At 35.3% G+C, this 22,597-nt stretch overlaps 1 protein-coding gene across 6 annotated transcripts in view; it reads left to right on the forward strand.

Moving 5' to 3' along the window:
- The window catches only part of SKAP2 (src kinase associated phosphoprotein 2), a 290,965-nt gene that overhangs the window by 229,894 nt on the left and 38,474 nt on the right, over nucleotides 1-22,597 (forward strand). For all 6 annotated transcript variants that reach the window (XM_032483822.1, XM_032483823.1, XM_032483824.1 and 3 more), the window contains 4 exons: nucleotides 438-521; nucleotides 9,200-9,324; nucleotides 10,207-10,270; nucleotides 10,628-10,765. In XM_032483822.1, coding sequence (XP_032339713.1) covers nucleotides 438-521; nucleotides 9,200-9,324; nucleotides 10,207-10,270; nucleotides 10,628-10,765 — 411 coding nt within the window. The remainder of the gene's footprint in view (nucleotides 1-437; nucleotides 522-9,199; nucleotides 9,325-10,206; nucleotides 10,271-10,627; nucleotides 10,766-22,597) is intronic.

Below are 22,597 nucleotides of genomic sequence, written 5' to 3' on the forward strand. Positions count from 1 at the left end.
TCCATTTGCTTTTCTTAGCTTTCTTAGCTGAATTTTAAAGCCAAAAGAGATAATAGAAATTATCTAGGTCAACTCCTCCTCCTTTTTATGACAGATGAGAAAATGAGACCCAGATGAATCAGTTATCGCAAGGCCTTATAGTCAAATGCCTTTTTGACTGTTTCTTTCAGCAAAGTTTGTTATCCATGTAGTTGATCCCATAAATACACAGCCCCATCTCTGCTTCAGTTTATTCCTTTTAGTTTTGTTTTATATTTTGTTTTTTGTTTGTCTCTTGGAAAAGAAGGTACAAATTAATTAATCATAGAATTTTACAACTAAAAGGAACCTTAGAAATCATATTTACTAACTTTTCCTTTTACATGAAGGAAATCACATTTTATTTGTATACATAATGTATATTATCTAAACTGTTCCTCTTCCTCCTTTTCTTGTAGATCACAGCTTTTTGGGATTTGAATGGCAGAAACGGTGGTGTGCTCTCAGTAAAACAGTGTTCTATTACTATGGAAGTGATAAAGGTAGTATTGGTGTTCAATTGTATCAGCTTCCATTGCATGACCATTAGGGTTGTAAGAGTTTTGAAGGGAGGAAAAGATGTTTTCTCCTTCAAATATTTTGAAAAAATTTAGATAAAATGTACAACACTTTTCTCAGCTTCTTTTATGGATTTAAGTAACAACAAACGTTCATGTGAGGTTACTGTTCCAAGTGCTTTGGCTGTCTAAGCACTTTAGCTTTATGAACTCATTTAACTACACCTCTGTGAGGCAGGTACTATTATTAGCTCCATTTATTTTACTGTTTGGAAAACTGAGGACGGATAGGTTAGGTAACTTTTTCAAGGTCACAAAGCTGGTAAATGGCAGTTTGGAGATGTGAACCTAGACATAATGGTTAGAGTCCATGCTCTTAACCACTGTTACTACTATATTAATTTAGAAACAATAAGAACCGTTTTGTAACTTCATTTGCTGATTAATAAATCTCTTGTCATAGTTCACATAATTTTAAGTTCATTATTTGAACAAATACAGCCATAAAATACTGAAATTTAAAAAATATAAGCTTTCTTATTTTTGTTTTATTTTTCTAGGAAAAGCAGGTGAGAGGTTGGATATTATAAAGTAAGAGTTATATAGAAATAGCTAACATTCATTTCTAGAAAGGACACTTAAGGAGAAAAAAGACATAAAAGTCCAGTATCACTGAATATAAACTTTCCCGTGAATTGTTACTTATCAGTGTTGTCTAGAAGTTTATGTTTCATTTAACATTATTTGTAGTTTTTAGGTTTTTTTCTTTATTATAAAATCAGACAGATACAGCTATTGTATTTCAAATACACTTGAAATACATGCATGCTCCTGGAAGTTGGTTTCACCTTTTGGCTAATGGGATTATCACATTAAGTATTGATTTAGTGGCTAGTTTGCATTCTGTCACTAATTTACAATATGTTCATATGTAATAATGGCATCAGTGAAGTGTAAGCTAAACAATTATCAACAGGCAGCCTTCTTTCTTCTGCTAAGCTTTAGTTAAGTAGGTGATTTTGTCAGAAAATTTAGAGTCCAGGTTCAGTTATGATTATCTTAGGTCCTAAACATGTGTAACTATTACAGAAATATAACTTTGTGCAGTATTGTGAATTGAGGTCAGAATTTTACTTTTCCATGAAGAAATGTCTCCTGTTTCATAGGACTAGGGGAGGGAGGTTTCAAATCCTTGTGACTTTGGTTTATTTAGGCTTCTCATTTCTAATTTCTTCAAAAATCAATGAATTCAAATGTCTGTTTTCTCCACTCCTAGTTCTAACTGGTATATACAAAGGTCAAAGATTAGCAAGAGTTTCCCCCAAATCTAAGAAGTGTTTATGTTTATTTCAAAGGCTAATATTCTATAAATAAATTCTAGTTATTTTGAGGAGGTGCTAAATTCCCATTTTTATTCGTATTTGGTAAAACCTTATGGTAATAATATTCTTTGTAATTTGTATTTTAAGTACTCCGTGGTCCATTTAGCCACCTTACCACCACAGCTTTTTTAAAATGCTATTCTAGCATTCCTTTTTTTTATGTGGATCTTTGAAGATCTGGTTTATATTTCCTTAAATTCTTACCTGTCTGTCACTATGAAGCCTCCTGTTTCCATTGAGATTTCTTATCTGTTTTTAGTGGTTCTTTGGCGTTCTTGGCTGGTTCTGCTTTTAGGGACTCCGGGGGGAGGAAAATCTATCTTTAGACTGCTTTTAATTGCTTGTTTGGCATGATCCTAATTTCCTCCTTTTGTGTCTTTTTCTTTCTAAGAAAATGTACATGTCACATGAAATTTCAATTTTCTTTTGGGAAATCAGCTGATTTCTACAACGTTGTTTACTGGATGTGTGAACCATTTACCTAAACTTTGAAGAGAGCTATCTAGATATATGAGAACTGTAATCCTCCAACTAAGTAGGATGTAGATAAATTGATTATAAAGGCACAGAAGAAGTTGATACCACTTACTAGGTGAAACTGTACTTTGTTACTGTTTGACAGATATGTAGTTTACATTTTCTACCAAAAACATTTTGACCCATCGAGATAATAGTGGCTTAGAAAGAGTAGTTCCAGCCTCTAGGGTAAATAATGCACTTACTTTTGTACCCATAAATATTATCTGTATTTATTATTCATGGCCACTTGGGGCCTTTAAGTTATATATACATAAGATATATATATCTTAATGTGTCACTAATGAAATCACATCCTTCCTTTCATCTTTTTCCTCTTCTTTTGATTGTCATGAATCTCATTTATCAAACTTCTTAGGTCCTAGATGTTCAAACTGCCATCAAGGTAGTCCTTCACTCACTCATTTATTCATTTTTTAATTTGATAAACATTGGATACTTGGTAGACACTAGGCACTGGGGATCCAAAGATAATCCTGCCTTAGAGGTATTTACAGTTTGAGTTGTGTGGGTATCAATAAAAGGAAGAGAGGAAGTCATGGGATAGGTAGGAGCTTGGTAAGTAATTTCAGTGCAGTACAGTAATTGATTTAAATAAAATACCATAGGATCACAAGTGAGAGATGGCTAATTGCCTAGGAGAGTTAGGGGATACTTCTTAGTGGAGAGGAATCTTCATTGGGCCTTAAAGAATGAGTAGGAGTTTGTTGGATGAAAAAGGGTAAAATGGACATTCCAGACAGCAGAATAGCAGAAACTATGAGTTTCAGAAGGCCTTGGATGTGGTCAAAGTTGGAATCAAGGCAGAGCATTCAGTGAGTGATGGGAGGGGGTACAAAAGGCTAAAAAAGTGAGTTAGGATCAGGTTGATAAGAGCCTTAGGAGAATAAGGGCCTTATTAAGTTCTTTATCTTGAATGTGGCTTTTAAGCATAGGGCTCTGTGACCAGAATTGGCTTTTAGAAGTAATTGTGATAGTGTTGTGGGGGATAAATCAGAATGAACAGTAGCGGGGTCAGCAGGATCCCTTAGGAGGACAGGGAGCTAGCCTAGGCAAGAGAGGTTAGCACAGGGCTGCTGAGAGGCGCTAGTGCAGACTCCTCTCCACCCAAAGCAATGCTTTTCCCACAGCTTGGTTTTTACCAGCCCTTCCAACATTCCTGTGAACGATGGCCCATTCAGGAACCTGTTGCACACTCTGCTTTCCCTTTTTCTGTTTAACCTCTGTATGATCTTGAATCTGCCTTATGAACCTTATCTCCTCCCACTTATAAGGGGGGAGTGGCTAGTTTGTAGTATCTCTTTTCTTCCCACTAAAGGAGTTTTGCTGCCCCTACCCCCAGTCCCCAATTAAAGGAAATTCTAGCGCCATCTAGTATATGACAGCCACAGGTAGCCTTGGTCCTACCAAGTCATTCTAAATGTGTATCAAAAGTTATTTATTACATCATGTGGTGAAATGCATGAAGGAGCTGCAGGTTACCTTAGATATCTGTTTCTACATTCTCCTGTTGCATACGCAGCAGCAGGATCATTTATTTCCTAATTATCGTTGGAGGCTCTGAGAGGATAACATGTATAGGACATTAAGGTATTCTTGGTGTGATGTTTATGTTAACAGTAGTTATATGTTGCAGTAGTCTAACAGACCATATCATAATTATGATCTAAATTTCAGTTGTAGAGGAATATGGTGTATAGCCAAAAAAAAAAAAAAAAAATAGAAACAGGGCTTTAAATTCCTGTTCTACAAAAATGCCAGTAATTTATTCTCCATTCACTGCTATCTTATACTACATTGTTTTTTAATTAAGTTTATTCCTGTGGTTGAAAACGTGTGGCTGTAAGTAAAAAACACTTGATTTTTATGCTTGCAGTATACTTTTATTTTAAAGGAGAAAAAAAAAAAAGATTTTGGAAATACCTAAAATTTCCTGCTACCAAATCTTATGAACCAAACTTCTAATTCTAACTAGAGTGCTTCCCTTTGGGCCCATAAATATTGCTTGTGTTTACTATTCAGAGCCGCTTGGGGCCCTTAATTAATAAATATATATAGCTTATAGTATTTCACTTAAAATAGTAATAATTTGGTATTTCCTCACAGTAAAACTCAAAGCACCAGAAATATACTTCAAGTGGCTGAATTAGCATTGGCAGCTAAGCAAGGAAAATGCTTATGTGACTTTAACTGAGGGCCTAAAATAACTTACTAATCAATTGGATAAAGTTTAATGAAAGGGTTTAGTATTCAGGGGTATATTTCCCTCTTCCCTACTGGTGAGCATTAATACTTATGGAAATAATATGAGTTACTAACTCAGAGAGGAAGGCCTTGTTAAATATAAGAAGTAGATACTATCAGACATTTCTGAACAAATTTAATATTTTTCTGTTTGCTAGCCATTTGTACCAAATTAGCATTTTTGGTATATAATAACAGAAACCAACTTTGTTTACACAGAAAAAGAAATTATTGGGAGAGTATCAGTTGTCAGACAGAATTAATGGGAAGGCTAAACAACCAGGTTCAGAAAAGCAGGCAAGGACTAAGGGAGGTGAGGTGGCTGGAACTTCAGCTCAGTCCTCATCTCCAGGGACAGTCTTGATTGGGACACACTGCTGTCCCTGCCATGCCAGGACTTGTGGTGTTGCCATTGTGCACTGCCACTAATTGGTGAATGCAATTAGGAGTGGATTCTGAATTCTCCCCTGATTCTTTTGTTAGTCAGTTCAGACTTAGGTCCAAGGCTGGAACATCTGCTTGACTGATCTGGAACAGGGGAAATCTAGCCTCTGTCCAGCTTCTGTGGAAGGAAGCTGGCTCTGCCCCCTGGTGATCTCAGGACTAAAATAGGAAAGATACTTAGATGCTGGGGATCCTAAAATGACAAATGCTCACAACTTACAGGGATGCTAAATGATTTAGAATTATTTAGTTGCTATGTTTTACTATGTTTAAAATAATAGGAGAGTGGTTTAGGCATATTTTCTGAGAGCCAACAAAGAAGAGAAAAGGCAAGCATATTTGCAAGAAAAATAGGTCTAGTTTGGCTCTTGGTAGGTGGTGGTGGGGTGGAGAGAGAGAATGTGGGGGCAGTTGATGAAGGAAAGGGAGAAATGAGAATGATGCTTAGTTTTCTGGTTTGGGGTCTTCAGTTAACAGAGGTGCCACTTATTGAGAAGGAGGACACGACAGGAAAGCTCACAGGTACTGCAGTGGCGATGAGATGATCTCCATTGTGGGCATGTTATTCATTGTGCCTACAGGACAATCAAGAGATGAAACATGTATGGTGAGCAGGTGAAGATTTAATTCTGAAGCTGGACTAAAGATAAAGAATTATGAGTCACAAGCATATTGATAGGAATTTAATCTCTGGGATGGGGTGAAGTTGCCCAGTGAAAACTATAAAGCCGGAAAAGAGCAGGATTTAGAACCTAACCCATCATGGCTGTTTATAAGAGATGGCAAAGGTGTAGGAGCTCAGAAAGCAAGCTGAGAAAGTTGGGCCCAAGTTGCAGGAGGAAATGCAAGATACTGTGTATCATCCCTACTGAGATTTCATAAATTACATGTTCTAGAATGCTGATTTTTCAAACATTAGTGTGTATCAAAATCAGCTGGGGTGCTTGCTAAAATCTTGGTTTCCTAGACCCACCCTCAGAGATTGCTATACAACAAGTGCAGAGTGGTAGGCATTTTTGCATTTTTAACAAGCATACAAAATGCTTCTGAGATATGTGATTCTTGAAATACAATTTGAGAAACATCTTTCTAGGAGACAGTGTGAAACGGTTGAAAATGCAAGGTTTTAGAATCAGACTTACGTTAGAGTCCTGGCTTTGACCACTTTGGTTGTGTGGCTGTGAGCAAGTTGATTATTTTAAGGGGTTTTTTCCCCCATCAGAGCTGGGGATATAATAAATACCTTCTCTGTCTCAGAATTATTACAAGGTATATATGAGATAGGCTATATTAAATTTCTGGCATATAAAAGGAGCTCAGCAAATGTGATTCATCTTTTTGGCACTTAAAAACCCCAGAACACAGTTGCAAACCTAAAGCCAGTGAAAAAGTAGGGGGAAATAGCTATCATTAACCTCATGCATTTTGTTTTGTATGAGATTAGAGCCAACTCCTTTTTTATCTTGAACCTACTGAATTAGAATTGTGTAAAATTAAGTTACTGATTTAATAGATTTCATTATCTAGTTTCTCCTGGCAGCCTACAGTTCTGTAGACATTAAATTCAAACAGCATGATATAGGCAAGGTTAAAGTGTGAAATAGAAGCTGAGGGAAATATAATAGAGGAACAAACACTCAAAAATCCTGAGGGCATCAGTGTGTTATAACATACTATAAATAGTAATACTCAAATTCATACTGCTAGATCATCAAGAAAATGTTAAATTATGTTTATAAGAATTGTTTGAGAAGTCAGGGAAGTATGTATTTCAGAAATTTTCCATTATAAAAACCAATATTTTAAAGAGTTTTGGCACTTAAAAAGAATAAACTTCTACTCTTTGGGAAGTTCACTTAGGTAAAATATTTTATTAGTCTGGATAAATGACCTTATATGACTTCATTTCCTCTTTGATTAGCGTGTAACTATTTTTAACAATCTGTCTCAATCTCAAGTCAACAAGTGTCTTTGAAACTGTCCCAGAAAGCGCTGTGGACCTAACCTGTATGTAAATTGCTATGGATTGCTGTGATGCTCAGATTTGCCCTTTTGTCTGTGCTTTGAAGAGATGCTAATGTGACGGGGAAAGAGCAGAAACTCAGCCTTACCTTGTCTGCCCATTCATTTCATAAGCTGAACTTCCTATCTCATGTTGGCTGAATTGGAAATATGGTTACTTTATGGTTATGGATTTGCAAAAGCTACTAAGAAAAAATTATGAATTTCTCTTCGTTCTCTTCAGCCTTTCTGTTACCATACTTCTATCTCTACTTAGATGTTTATGTGATTATTTATCCTCAAATACTCAATAATCAGCCAAATAGGCCTAGGTATTTGTTTCTTCTTATTATTTTTATTTGGTTAAACAACAAGTCTTAGGTCTTTCTTTGATGGAATGAGGTTTTCTTCCATTATATCTTTAATTATTGGCACTGTTTTATATGTTACTCTTCTTCTAGGATACCCTTTTTTTTTCTTATGTTGTATTTTTATCAGTCCTCCATATTCATTATATTTCCTTTTATCCGTTTTTTCCCTTACTCTTTTTTTTCTACTAACTGAGGGAGTTTTTTAAAGGTATATCTGATCTCATTTTTTAACAGTGTCCAAAATTTTCAACTTTTTATCACTTTAATACATTATTTGTCTTGCTCTGCATTTTCTATTCCTTTATACAGAATTTCCCCCTTATTTTACTAGCTCCATTCCAATTTCTACCTGTCTCAGCCATTTCTCTTTTTATTTTATATTACATGGTTTCATCTTTCATCTTTTCAAGAATCTGTTTCAACTTTATAAAAGATGTAAAGCAATTAATTGTCTAAAGTTTGTTTCTTTTTCTCATAGATTGTTCTTGCTTTCTTCATCTTGAGTGCTATGTTAAGTTTCTGTATTGCATAACATTTTTATGACACTTGTCTTCATTTGTTGGCTTTTTCTTTTACTTATCTCTGGACAAGGATATACCAGATATCCTAGTCTCTATAATCTGGAATTGCTTACCTCTAGATTGGATTAGTGGCTTCTCTCTGGTTCATCTGACTAGAGGCTGCTCACATCCTCCCCTTAGATGCTAACAGAACATCTGAAACATGGCCCATAGCATATTTCTGAGAGTTTTGTTTAAAGTAGCTCTGTTGCCTGGTTGTCTTATTTCCAGATAATCTTAGCACAAGAAGGTATCCTGCTCCTCAAAGCTTTTCCAAATTCAGTCTTTGTGATGCTGATTTTGTATTTCCAGACATAATCTCCCATTCCTTGTGCTTTTCCATCCCCACTCATGTTCTACTGCTAAGAATTTTAGACCCAGACTAGAGGTAGAAAGCCTGGGCTTTAGATGAGATAGACTAAGTGAGTAGAGCGATTGAGTCTTTGTGCAGCAGGGGAGCTTCCTTCCTCCATCTGGTCCTTGAAAATCCTGGGGTTTTTTTCCTGGGAAGTTTAAGGAAATCAGTTGTTCTGTATAGCTTTGATACTTTGCTTCCAACTACTTCCATTTTTAATAGTGAAAATTAAATCCTTTTGCAGTGTGTGTGGATCATTGACTAAAATTCCTGGAGCAGTTAAATTTGTATTGTGTGTGGGAGTGTGTACTGAGGGGGTGTGTTTCAGTGGGAAGATGGGAAAGATCTGGTGTGGTGTTACTAGCTCTTGTCTCACCATACCTACAATGCTCTTGTTTTACACTCAGCATAAATTTGTTCAATGAGTGAATGGATGACTTCGTTTTCTTTGAGAATTTTAGAAGAACCAACTGTGCTTAACCATTATTATTTTAATACCTTTTCCTCTATATTATTTTTCTAGTTAGGCATTTGGCATAATATGTTCTAGGAATACCAGTTCCATAAAATATTCTGTGACAAAAAGGTTCCATGAAAAAATAATTTTGGGAAATGCTACATACTAAATCTTTCTCATAGAAATTCAGTCAATATATAAATATATTAAGGGCCTCAAGAACTCACAATAAACCTAAATAAAAGATAATCGACTGGGCATTTATATTCATTATAGTAATTGAAATTCTAACTTTCGCTTTATCTTCAACAGACAAACAACAGAAAGGTGAATTTGCAATAGATGGCTACAATATCAGAATGAATAACACTCTTAGGAAGGATGGAAAGAAAGATTGCTGTTTTGAAATCTCTGCTCCTGATAAACGTATCTATCAGGTTGGAGTTTTTAATGTTGCTTTGAAATTAAGTTGATAAAATGTCCTGATTTCTTTTATAAAGACATTAACATTTTGTTAAAAAAAAAACTGTCACTGACATGTTAATAATAATAATAAATGCTGGTTTTTATACATTAAACATTCATGTAAGAGGAAATAAATTTTTTTAAAGAAAAATTTCAGATTAGTTCAAGTGATATCTTCTTGTAAGAGAACAAGTGAATATGTAATTTATCAATTACTTCACATGTTGCATTTTATATCTATTTTAATAGAACTGTGTGCTTTCTTAAAAGGATTACATGGCAGAAAGAGTAAAATTATCAGAAGAAAAATATCAGAGCATTAATGCATACTGTATTGCTTAGGGTTGTGAGAGAAAATGAAGGTAAAGGCACGTATCAGCTCTGCAATTCAAGAGCTATCAGCTAGCATCAATATGGAATGTACATTTAATAAGTTTTAAATATCTGAGATTGCAGTTGAAAGCCAGTTAATTAAGTTGTCAGGTAGTGTGTTGGAATCTGACAAGAACATTTTTAAGAAAACTGTACCCAGCAGTCTAAAGAAATTCATGGGTGTCTTCTAATTGTCAAGGGCAAATTTTGTTCATCAGTTCTGTCTTTGACATTGATGAAGAGAAGCAGCTTTTTTTCCTGCACAGCTGCCAGCTGCTGATCAGAGTTTCAAATCCATCATCCACTGCTTCAATTACATAAATTTGTCAAAATTAACTGTACATTATAAGAAGCATCCTTGCAAGAAAAGTAGTACTAGACATGCAAAGAATTACTAATGGTCTTAAAGAAATGAAAAGAACGCAATATACCTTTCATTTCTACTGTGGTGATTTTTGTTGCTATTGTTTGTTTTTTATTAGTTCACAGCAGCTTCTCCCAAAGATGCCGAAGAATGGGTACAGCAGCTGAGATTTGTATTACAAGGTAAGAACAATCAATTGAACGAGTTATTGCAGTCTTTCAGTGCTGAATAACTGAATGATGTGGATTTTCACATACAGAAGCTTATCGACTTCTGTGAAAAATGACCAAGGAAACCTGACTGGTATTAATACAGACTATTCACTTCAGATTAATAAAAGCATCTTTTCTACAAGTACCACTTGGAAACTTTGAAATTCACATACTTTTGCAAGAATCAATTTCTTTTTTAAACATTTAAGTTAATGAGATAGCTTACAGCGATATTGTGACTTCAGGGCTGCACTGAGTTAGGAAATAGGGTTTTGAAAATCTCTTTTGCAGTCTTTAAAATTTTACTTCATGAAACATGTTTCATAGATATGGGGTCTGATGTCATTCCTGAGGATGATGATGAAAGAGGAGAATTGTATGATGATGTGGACCATTCTCTACCAATCAGCAGTTCACCAGCCAGCAGCCAGCCAATTGATGATGAAATTTATGAAGAACTTCCAGGTATTTATTTTCTGGTGATCCATTTAAGGATTTTAGGGCTTTTTTTTTTTTTAATGTCATATATCATCAAGTTGACAACTTGAGAAGAAAATAGTGAGCTACTAAGAACAGGACAAAGAAAATCTTCAAAACTCTGTATTTTACGAAGAGGGTTGTACTTGAGGTGTTTCAAGTGAGTGGATATACACGTATGAAAAGTGAATGGAATGTTAAAATGAAGCAGCTACAGCCCTAATCTCATGGGACTTTTGGCTCATTAACATTGTTTATGCTACATAATTTTTTAATTAAAAAATTGACTTGCCTTACAGTTTTTTCCACCAACTCACACATCATTTTTTATTTATACATCTTGGAACTTCCATTAACCAGAAGTTCTATGCACACCCCATATGTCAACAACTTCTGCCTCATATATTCCTCTTTGCTGTGGTGTATTGCATTGTCTTGGAGGAATATTGTTGAACTATAAACAAAGGCCTTTTGAAGCTTTGAAGTTTTTTTTACTTGATATTTTATCACTGGTGTGAATAAGTTTTCTTATTGTACGTTTTCAGGCGTGATTTAGTGTTTATATGCCTCAGTATCTGTTATGTAAAATAAATTTAATTGTCTATTAGCTGTTTGACTACAGTCTTGAGGGTCAACCTGAAACAGAAAGGCAGGCATCTGGAACTTAAAATACTTAGAATATGAAAACATTATTAATACTCTAGGTGGAAATGAGGCTTTTTCTGGCTATTAAAAATCAGCCATTAGAGAAGAAAAAGGGATTATAGGCAATATAAGTGATATTTAACTAACATCTCATGTAGAAAGGCTATTTTTTTCCTAAATAGCACAACTTAATGACAGTATAAACCCTTAAAACTGATTTTAAAATTCCTAAAATATTCAAAATTAATGTATAAATGTGATTTTTCAATAAAGTCAGTAGAGAATAATAACTAGCACGTGGAGTATAGAGTCAAAAAGTTTAAATTCTGGCTGTACCATTTACTAGCTCAGTGACCTTAAAAGTCAATTTCTTCATCTATAAAATAAGGCTAATTTCATGAGGAGGTAGTGGTGGTAAATGAGGTGCTGTATCTAAAGCTCTCAGCACAGTGCTTGAATCATAGCAATTCCACAGTAAATTGTAACATCATCGTTATTGTTTTCATGATTATATCTGGTAAATTCTTGCAAGTGCTCTTATGCAGTTATAATAATGGTTTTCTAACCAAGTAAAAATGAATGAGTATAACAGTACTATAAATTCAAGATATTACAAAAATTACTCAAAACATGCATCTACATATTGTCTTTTACTACCCTAGAAGAAGAAGATTAGTATAAAAGCATAATTTTGTGGCAAATGGTCATTTGTATATTTCTGTTATTTTAATAGAACTCTGTGTTTTTGGCTCCTTCCTTTGTGATTTAGCCCAAGATGATGGCATCTGCCATGGCATCAGTTATCCTCAAGTAGGGAAGAATATTCTCTGCTTGTCTTCAGTCACACCGTATCACTAATACAGTTATGTTAGTCTTTAAAATGTTCAGAAGAGCTTGTGAGAATGCACCCCGCTGTAAAATGGAGGAGTGTAGTACCTTTAAACATGATATCACTGTCATACACACCTCGTTCCTTTAAAACCCTGCAGTGAATGGGTTACATTACAATTGTTGAATTGACTGTTAATTAAGTTCTATGCTCCTTCAACTTGACCATCCTCTCCCTGCCCCTCAAATGAAAAATTGGTTAGGAATAAAGAGTTATAGCATAGTTACAGGATTTTCATAATAAAGATCCAAGCAAGACCTCTTGTAAGTAGCTTGAAATCTTAAAAATATGAAACATCTTTTATTTTCTCTCACTACGATGTTGTTCTTCATCACTTTTTTTTTAGCCTAGAGCCACAAAATTGTTGGAAATAAGCAGTTACTCTTGAAGTGGTCTTACTTCTTGCTGTAGTCCTGGAAGAAATCTAAGCTGCTCTGGGATTCCTCGCCCCTGCCTGGGATCCCAGTTGCTGTACAAAGTGATTGAGCTTGATAGAGCCTGCAAGTGTGCCCCTGGGAAGGAAGCTGGTGTAGGCAGCTGTGACATGTCTATTCTTTCTTCCCCAGTGTAACGGAGAGCCACTTCAGTGTCTGCACAGTTCAAGTTTGCGAGTCTGAGCCAACCTGCTGCAGAGGGGATTCTTAGTGAAAGCCCTAAAGTTGGCTCTTAGAGTTAGAGGTTTTGTTTGATGAAATATCTAGAACTAGAAAGGGAACTTTTATTCTTTCAAAAATGATCTCTCTTTCAGGAGAAGAGTTAAGCTAATTGCTTTCACTTCTGTGAAATATGAACATAATTTTGAGAGGAGGTGAAAACAGTGGGAAATCGGTGAACAAATTTACAAACTGTTGGTATCTTTCCAGTTCTGTGCAAAGAACTGGGTAAATCTGAAATAGGACTGGTTAAATTCCCAGAATTAATTAAAACTATCATTTCGACACAATTTTCTGTTAATTATGCATAGTTGGAAACTAAGCCTCTCAGGTGAAAGATGAAGCCTAAAATGTGTTTGAAGAAAAATCTAAGTATTCCACATGTTACTTTAAATCACAGAGTTCTTTTTCTGAGAAAGTAAAGCTCTTACTTGAATAAATGTATTTTTTAAATGTGAAATAAACCTGCAGTGTTTAAGTCTCAAGAATAATAAGAAGAAAGCTTTGTTTAAAAAATTGTATTACACAATATCCCCTGAAAAATGTTTATAATTCTGTGAGAGTGCAAGTAGTTTCATTATAATTGTTTTTCAGTTAGAATGCTCTAATTTTATTACAGCAGCTTCTCTTTAATTTCTTGTTCATTAATTTTTAACTAACTTCACAAAAGAATCAGAATAAACTTGTAAGATTTCTTTGCATTTAGGATATTTATTCATATGTACAGAGGAGTTGAGAGAATGCCATTTCTGAGGAATAATAAAGGCATTTGGCTTTTCTTCAAATATCCTAATACTTTGACATTTTTTATGTCTTAGTACCTATTAGCATAGGCCAGTCAGGTTTGCTTACATTGTGATATTACCATAGCATATTTATATTTGCCCAGCTAATAGTTTGATCAGAGTGTGTTAAACTACTTCATAACACAGTAATGAGTTCATTTGGCTTAGCACACATTTCAGAAGTTATTGCTCATTTTTTTCTTTAGAAGTACAGAAGAATGTTTTTGTTTGAATTTAAATCTCGAAAGGGGAAAACAATACTTCGGACATTGCTGCAAAAGTCAACTCAGATTGCTTTTCCCTTCCAATTCCCATGTCAGTTGATTTTTTTCTATAATGTCAGGAAATTGTGCAGAAACAACACAACAAAAAGTGTTTTTTAAGATATAGACTCAGTAGAATCAGCTAGTAGCAAGAATGGTAACTGCCAGTTAGCCTGTTAAACCTGTAGATTCCAGGGGAATTGCATTTGAAATTCTTCCGGCAAGTGGGCTGGAGGAGAGAGGGTAGCGTAAAATAGGAGGACAAATTTCTAATCCCATTAACCTATTTTAAGTGTGAATTCATTCTTTTCTTTTATATTGTAATGATAGATCGAACTGTTCCAAGCCCGTAAAGGATATTTTTATCCTTTGGTCATTCAATTACATTTCAAATTTATTCAGCCCAACTATCGAAATCTAAAATGGAATATAAAGTAAAACGCAGTATAAATTTTTTTCCATGAAACTATAATATATACATAAAAAAGAACAGTATTTGAGTACTTAAATTTGAAGCAATCTCCAGCAAGTGCATATGAAAGCCAACTTTATCAATAAGTGCTTACCCACCCACCTCCCAAATACATTTTAGCTGTATTTTCTTGCTGAGTAATTATCACTAATATTCCCAAGTTAATAGCAAGATTATAGAGGCCCTTGGAGTCTGGTATTAACATAATTCCTGATTTCACCAAAAAATTTTTTCTCATTCTGTCTTTGGAATACAATGGAAAGATGCCAGTTGACTTTCATAGAATCACATATATTCAGCATTTTAATGTTAGTCCAGGCAGCCTCAGGCATTCCTTTTCCTTAAACTATAGTACTGAATTATAAAGTGTGGTGATTCAATCCCCAGTACCTGCCTCTAAAAATACCCCCCCCCAAAAAACAACAAAAACAAACAAAAAAATTAAAATTAAAGTGTGGTGATACGGTATCCTATTACATGGTATGATGAACTAGAGTCAGTTTTTTGGATGGTTTCATCTCTGAACTATGCTGAGAATTATCTGGAGTTATAGAATATAAGGAAAACATCCATAAATTAGGGTCACTGCACACATCTAATTGTTTATATTTTTATTTTTCTGAATATAAATGTGATTTTAGTGTTCTTCATAATATGGCATGAAGCTTTGGAATGTAATTTTGTCTGTCATCTTGCTTTTCTCTCCTTTGCCATTGGCATTGCAAGCAAATTCTTCTCATTACAAGAGATGGTTTAACACATATAAAACTCCAAATACCTGTGAGTGTGCAAAACATATATTCCTATTTGTAGAGAAATAAACTAGGCTGTTTTTGCAACTTGGCATTACATCAGTGATTCTCAACCAGGGGAAATTTTGGACCCCATATTTTTGGGAGCCATTTAATGATTAAATGCCCGGAGGCATTTTTGGTTGACACAACCTGTGTGTGTGTGTGTGGGGGGGTGTTTTACCGGAGATAGAGGCCAGGGATGCTGCTAAACATTCTATAAAGCACAGGACAACCCCCTCAATTATCTGGCCCAGAATGTCAATAGTGCTAAGGTTGAAAAAGCCTGTCTTAAGGAAGTAATAGACAACTTTTGGTTTATCACCCTTTTATCTGTGTCTCTTGAGCTGTAAAACCTATGCTCCTTATAAGAGTTTATTTTTATGGACAAAACACAGATTGGCTTATGTAAGTAAAACAAGATTACAGAGAATGGTTCTAGGTCATAAGGGGTTAGGGGACTTGTCTGTCACAGTTTCCTTCAAGGGACTGAACTTCTGTCAGTCTTAGAGAAATAAGAAAACCATGAACAATTTAAAAAAGGGGGAAGCATTCTCTCTATTTTCATGAGCTGCAATCTGTGAAGGGAGAGTCTTTTTTGAGATTGTAAATAATGTGTCTTTATTATGTAGACACTTGGCTTATATTATTCTAATAGGGTTACTCACTTGAGACTGAAGTGAAGGACCTGTAGGCGAGGGCATTGAATCTTAAAGGCAGTCAGGCCACCTAGGACAATGCAAGGCCAACCAATACCAAGGCCACCTGGAATTTGACAGGTGGCTTTAAGAGGAGAGGAAGTCCAATAATGGAATTTCTCTCCCTTTTGGGGCCTGGACTTGTAGGAGATTAATGGGCTTGAGGTGGCAAGAGACATGGTCTCTGCTCCTGGACCAGCAGGGAGTCCCTGAGGCTGCCGTGCTGGGGGATGAGTGGAGATGAGCTTACCTGAGGGCGCTTCACAACAAGCCACATCAGGTGGTTCTTTAATATTCTCTGTACATTTCCCTTTTGCTATTGCTGAGTCTTATTTTTTAAATCTATACTTACAAACAATATATACTCACTGGAAAAAAACCTTAAAAATATTGCTGATGGGCATAAAATTTAAATGTAGAAGTCATTCACCTTCTATCCTAAGGAAACATTGTTAACAGTGTGATTCCCATCTTTTGTCTTTTTTTTTTTTTACCCTGCTTCCAAATATACAATGCATATAAAACTTAAAAAAAAGAGATTCTTCTTTTCATTTGCTTTCTTGTGCCTTTTAATTCTTTTCCTTTCCTTTTCTTCCTACTTCCTTATTACCTTCTTCCTTTTCTCATTTTATTTCCTCCCTTCCCTTTCCCATTTCCATCCTTTCTTTTCTTCCTTGCAGATATTCCTGAGCACCTGTTATATGGGGGGGCCGTACCTAGGTGCTGGGAATCCCTCTGCCATTCTTACACAGGCCTTAAATGGGTGTAGCTACGCCTTCCCTTTCTGGTCCAAGCCCCTTGACTTACAACTACACCCTTAATTCCCCATGTTTATTATTCCCTGTATTATATTCATGACTCATGAGTTTGTTATCTTTGCTTTTCTGTTATATGAATCCCATCTTCCAGCAGATAGTGTCAGAACTATCGTGACATCTCTCAAGACATCTTCCACGTCCCCTCCTTCTCTCCATCTGCCTGGCTCCATCCACTCCCTGCCCCATGCACACAGAATACCTTTCTCTGTATCTGTAACCAGTAAATTGTTGTGGTCGGGAGCAAGGACTTTGGAGGCAAGCACACATTTGAGTTCCAGCTCTGTTCCTCACTGTGTACTTCAGCCAAAAGAAAAGTGAACATAGAGGTACTGTAGAGAATACAAGAAATAATAGTGAACATAGAAATAGGTAAAATATGTCAGTAACTTTATTTAACTATTGGTTATTTTTAAATGAGCTTTTATTTTTAATTTAAAAAAGAGGTTAAACTAAGCTAGCAATTTAAAAAACTAGCTGGGGCAAGATGGAGATGCAGAGTAGTGAAAGTATGCCGAGTATTGTCTTACTCAGGAGGGAGAAGACAAATATGGAGGAACTACAGTCTTTATTAGGAAATGTATGTTAAAATTTCAGAGTAAATTCTAAATAAATAGGAATGCAATCTTGGGTTCCCAAAGCAGCAGTAGGGAAATAAAAAGTGATCACAGAAAAAATTTTAAATCCAAATGAAAGCAGGAGAAAAGAAAAAGGAGCAAAGAGAATATATGGTAAAAATAAGCCCAAATATAAAAATAATTACAATAAATGTAATTTGATTAAAATAATTATTAAAAGATAGAAATTATCACATTGAATTTTTAAAAAAAAATATCTAGCAACATTTTTAGAGGAGACATTCCTGAAACAAAACCAACATAGAATTTTTCAAATAAGGGAATGAAAATAAATATACAGGCCTATTCAAAGAAAGCTGCTATAGCAGTGTTAACATTGGGTAATAAAGAATATAAAGCATAAAGCACTAATAAGACTACAAAATGACAATATGTAACAATAGTAAAAGATGATATTATTAAGTTTAAATGTATCTATCTACATAACTTTGAATTCTATAAAGCAAAAATTTATAAGGCAAATCTGACCTACTCACTTACTTAATGTGGGCAATTTTAAAATACTGTTTTTAGAAACTGGTAGACGAAGGGGGCAAAAAGTTAGTAACTATATGGAAAATGTGAGCCCCTAAAATTAATAAACTTGATCTAATCTATCTAAAAAGATACAAAAAGATATATGTTCTTTTCAGTACACATAGAATATTCATGGAAATTGACTATCATATATAAGTTTACAATTGAAATCTCAACACATTTCAATGAATCTGTATTATACAGATTATGTTCTTTAAATAAAATGAAATTTAATTAGAAACCAGCACTAAAAAGATAGTTTAAAATACCCAAGCCTCTGTGTTTGCAGGCTGAAGAATAAATTTCTGAACAGCTCATGAGTTAAAAGAGGAAATCACAAAGGAAATTACAAAATATATAGTTCTGAAAGGCAATGGAAATAGTACAAATAAAAACTTGTGGCATGGTGCTTTAAACTGTATTTACAAGGATATGGAGATGAATAAGACAAAGGAGAGAATTAATCCCCAATGAACTGGGATGAAAACAATTTAGAAAAAAAGACTGTTAAATAAATACATTTAAAATGATTAAAGAGATAAAGGAAAGAATAGAAACGTTAACAAGAGAAAAGGACCCTATGGAAAAGGGGCTGATTTCTTTTTTAAAGAACCAAATAAAATTACTAGAAATTATTGATGGTTTGGAGTATTTAACCACCAAATTCTAAATATTCAGACTCACATATTTATGTTTATATTGCCTAGGGAACCATTAGAATGCATACTAAAAATTATGAACCAGAAGCAAATGTCAACCACTCTAGTCAGACTAAAATACTAACATTTATAAAGGAAGAAGAAAAATTACACTAATGGGGCTGGGCTGTTAAGATCTTTCTGTGACCCTTAGATGAAGAATCTAGAACTGTGCCACAAGGTCAGATATTCACAGCATAGGTTTCGTATCTGTACATAACTGAGTACTTTATGTTTAAGTGCCAAGAAATCGCAACAATTAGTTTCAAAGCATAGCTTCTCACCACCTTGGTATCAGACTTTTTAACTGGAGACTTCATTCTGCAGAAATGATTTGCCTCCCATGTAAAGTATAAACAGATCAGAGCCTGCTTTTGTTTTTAATTCCTCCATGCTTTCGTAAGATGGAATATAATGAAGTTTGTAGTAGCTTCTCAAAGAGTTATTTGCCTCTTTAGGTCCCCCCCCCAAAAAAAAACCATACATGTACACATACACTGTAAACCTCTATGAACAGACACATCTATAGAGACAGACTACAGCAGGAGATTATCAGGCTTCACTATTTTTGCAGATAGGTCAGCTGGGAATATCAACTTCCTAAGAGTCCTTAGCTGCTTACTTTAAAGCAATGATTAATAAGAATGGACAAGTTCAACAAAACGTCAGTGATAAATATAAGCACTTTTCATATCTGGCCTCAGCACATGCTGCAGTTGAGCAAATGCAAAACCTTCAACAAAGTGGGGGAAAAAAATCCAGTCTGGCTTAATTAAGCTCTAGTGAAATTTGACCTTGATTTTGTTTCAAACAAAACCTTCTTCTATAGATTTGTTCCTCTTTATTAGAACTTCATTAGAATTCTTACCAAAAAATGACAACTCCTCATACCTACTTATCCATTAGCCCCTTTGTTCCCTATTACAGGAGTTGAGATGGGACAGAAAATTTTTTCTCATAGACAAATAAGGAAATTCAGCTGCACAGTGGCACTTTGGAGCTCTCTTTGGAACCAGATCCCAGATCTCCTGCCTCCTGGTCTAGGCCTCTTTCCACATTCCTGATTGTAGTTTGGGGAGCTACAGCTTAACTCTGCTTCTTTCTCGTTAGCATAAGAATTCTTGGGAGAGCCCTCTTTGGTCCCCGTCTCCACTGGCTCTTCCCCTGCTCACTCCTTAACCCCTGGCAATTTGCTCTTCTCTCCTTATCCCTCACCTAAAACAGCTCCCTCGGAGTCACCAGTCTCTCCCAGTCTTCAGTCTCTGTCCTCAAATTCATTACTGGAAATTTTGTTTTACTGGACACCCCTTTCTTTTGGAAACTGTCTCCTCCTTTGGCCTTTCCCATTTTGTTTTATTGTTAAATATAATATTTATAAATAAGCACCTCGGCCCTGTTTCAGATTTCCTCATTTCCTGATCTTGCTGATTTTTTCAAATTGTTTACCTATTTACCCTTTATTTCTTTAATAGTAGAGCTTTTTGTTCCTGCTTTATCTTTTCTTAACTTATCGTCATATGTTCTGATTATTATGCATTTAATTTTGATTGAACAAATATTTTTTGAAAGCCCATGATGTGCTAGATTCTGTTCTAGCTGTTGGACGTCTAGGCATAAAATGCAGGCCTGGTCTCTAGTAAGATAATTACAGAAAATAGTAAATGATATGAAGATATGTGGATGATGTGAAAAGAGCAACTATTTATACTGTATAGTCAAGGAAGAGGTGACATTTAAACTGAAACCTCTCGGATAAAACCTTTAGTAAATGCCAAAACTCAAAACGAAGCACCTTCTAGGCACAGGAAGCACCAAGTGCAAAGGGCCTGAGGCTGGAGAATGCTGAGGTGTTAAAGGAACCAGAAAGGAGGGCCACAGTAGAGTATTGTCATATCCTCCACCATTCTGGGCATTAACACTTTTATCAGGAATAGCTCATCCGATGTTAAGAGACAATATATATAAAAGAATTCAAAACCTCCTTTATAAGCTGAGTAATACTTTTTTATTTAATGAGGAAAATATTTTCAAGAAAAGCAATTCAGAAGTTTCTTAATTCGTATCTTTCTACTGCTTCAAAATGTTAAATAGCTCTCCAGTGCCTGTAGGATAAAGCCCAAACTCCTTACTTTGACATTCGAAGGTCTTCCACAGACTGACTGAAACATTCTAGCTCACTCCCTATTACACTGCACCAGCTCTCCAATTGCAACAAACTGACTTTTACTCTTCATTCTCCCCAGACACCCCGTACTGTCCAGCTTCACAGTTTTGTTCATATACTTCATCTATACGAAATACTCTCCTCTTAGTTCAGCTTCTAACCAGCTCCTCCCCACTTTCCAGACCCAGATCAAATCCTGTCTCCCCAAAAAGCTTCTCCTACCCATCCCAGCATGAAGCGACCTCTGCTTCTCTGAGTTTCTATAGCACCATTCATTTGAAAGTTAATGACACACAGCTTTGTGACATTTTTATGTTGTTATCTACTGTTCTATAAATCTTATATCAATATTTTACTTTTTATGGGATTATTTATTTGGCAAACAAGCAAATGGATGGATCTTTATAACTTATCTTTATTATATTTATAAGCTCCTCGAGGGCAGGAATCAAACCTTGCTTTTCTTGGCATCCCCCAGAGTACTTAGACAGGTGCCTTTCTCATACAAAGTCAAAAGATAATACCCGAATAATGTAGTCTTTAGTTAGAGGGGACCAGTTAGTTAAATTAAGAGAGACTCTCTAGTATGATTCTTTTCCTAGTAACACCAATTACTACAGAAGCCTAAAAGGATGATTGTACTAAACAGAATACTATCAGTGGAATATTGAAGTTTAGCTGATCTTCTAAAACCTCATTAAAATCTAACATTACTTTTCCAATGAGCATAGCCTCAAATAAATAAACTTGTAAAATGCAATAGCTTGAGTGATGAAAAGCTCTAATATCATCAATCCTTTGTGCCATTAAAGATAGATACCTAATGTGAGCAACAGAACCAACGTGAGTTACCAGTTCCCTATGGTAGGTTAGTCATCTCAAGCAAGACATTTCCCAGGAAATGGCATTCTCCTTTGCTTCCACTTATTCATTAAAGACCACAGGTAAAGTAAGTCGAAGAGCACAGGATCTTAACTATGGTTTTTTTAGAAGCTGATATCTGCAAGAACAAAAACCAGAGGATTTAATGTAACTAGTAAGAAGATGAGCTTCCTGTTTAAAGATAAACTCAGATCTGGGAAGTTGCGCAAGCAGCCTAAAGGAGTGAAACAAAGGTTAAGAATTAATGATTAGATAGATGCTTGGGGAAAGTGTTGAAAAATTATCTTTCAAGCCACTGCTTTGATTCAGTGGGCACTGGAGGAGTCACTGAAAGGTCTAGAAAAGAGGAAGGCTGTGGTCAGGATTCAGTGTGCTCACTCCTGGTCCCAGCTGTGGCTTACATTATCCCTTTGTTTCCTTCTCCACTCCACACCCTTTCCTTCAATTAAGCAAGCTCCTTTTCTCAGCCCACTGTTTACACATCTTGCTCCCAATTTCACATTGCCTATTAGACTTTCTCATACACTAGATAACCTCACTTCACTTCCCTGGCCAGCCTTTGTTTTCTTTCACAAATTACCTTACATCTCAGTTCTTCCTGGAACCCTAGCTTGATTAGGTGGGTCAAGGTGAGGGTCATCTATATTCATAATAAAATATAATCTCTCCCTATATTGCTTAGGACATAACTGTAAAAGATAGTCACCCCTAGACATGTAGATATACATGTCTAGACACTTTAAAATATGTGCGTTTTGAGCCTGGTTGTTTATTTAATGTTTCCTGAGAGCCCAGCATTAATTTGAAGGTATTCTGAAGCAATCATTTAAATTTTTAATAAATGCACCGAAAAGGAAAGGTGAAGAAAATAAAACATAAAGTGAAATGAGAAAAAAAGAAAAAAACCCAAC

Source organism: Camelus ferus, chromosome 7 (assembly GCF_009834535.1).
Source record: "Camelus ferus isolate YT-003-E chromosome 7, BCGSAC_Cfer_1.0, whole genome shotgun sequence".
Classification (NCBI taxonomy): domain Eukaryota; kingdom Metazoa; phylum Chordata; class Mammalia; order Artiodactyla; family Camelidae; genus Camelus; species Camelus ferus.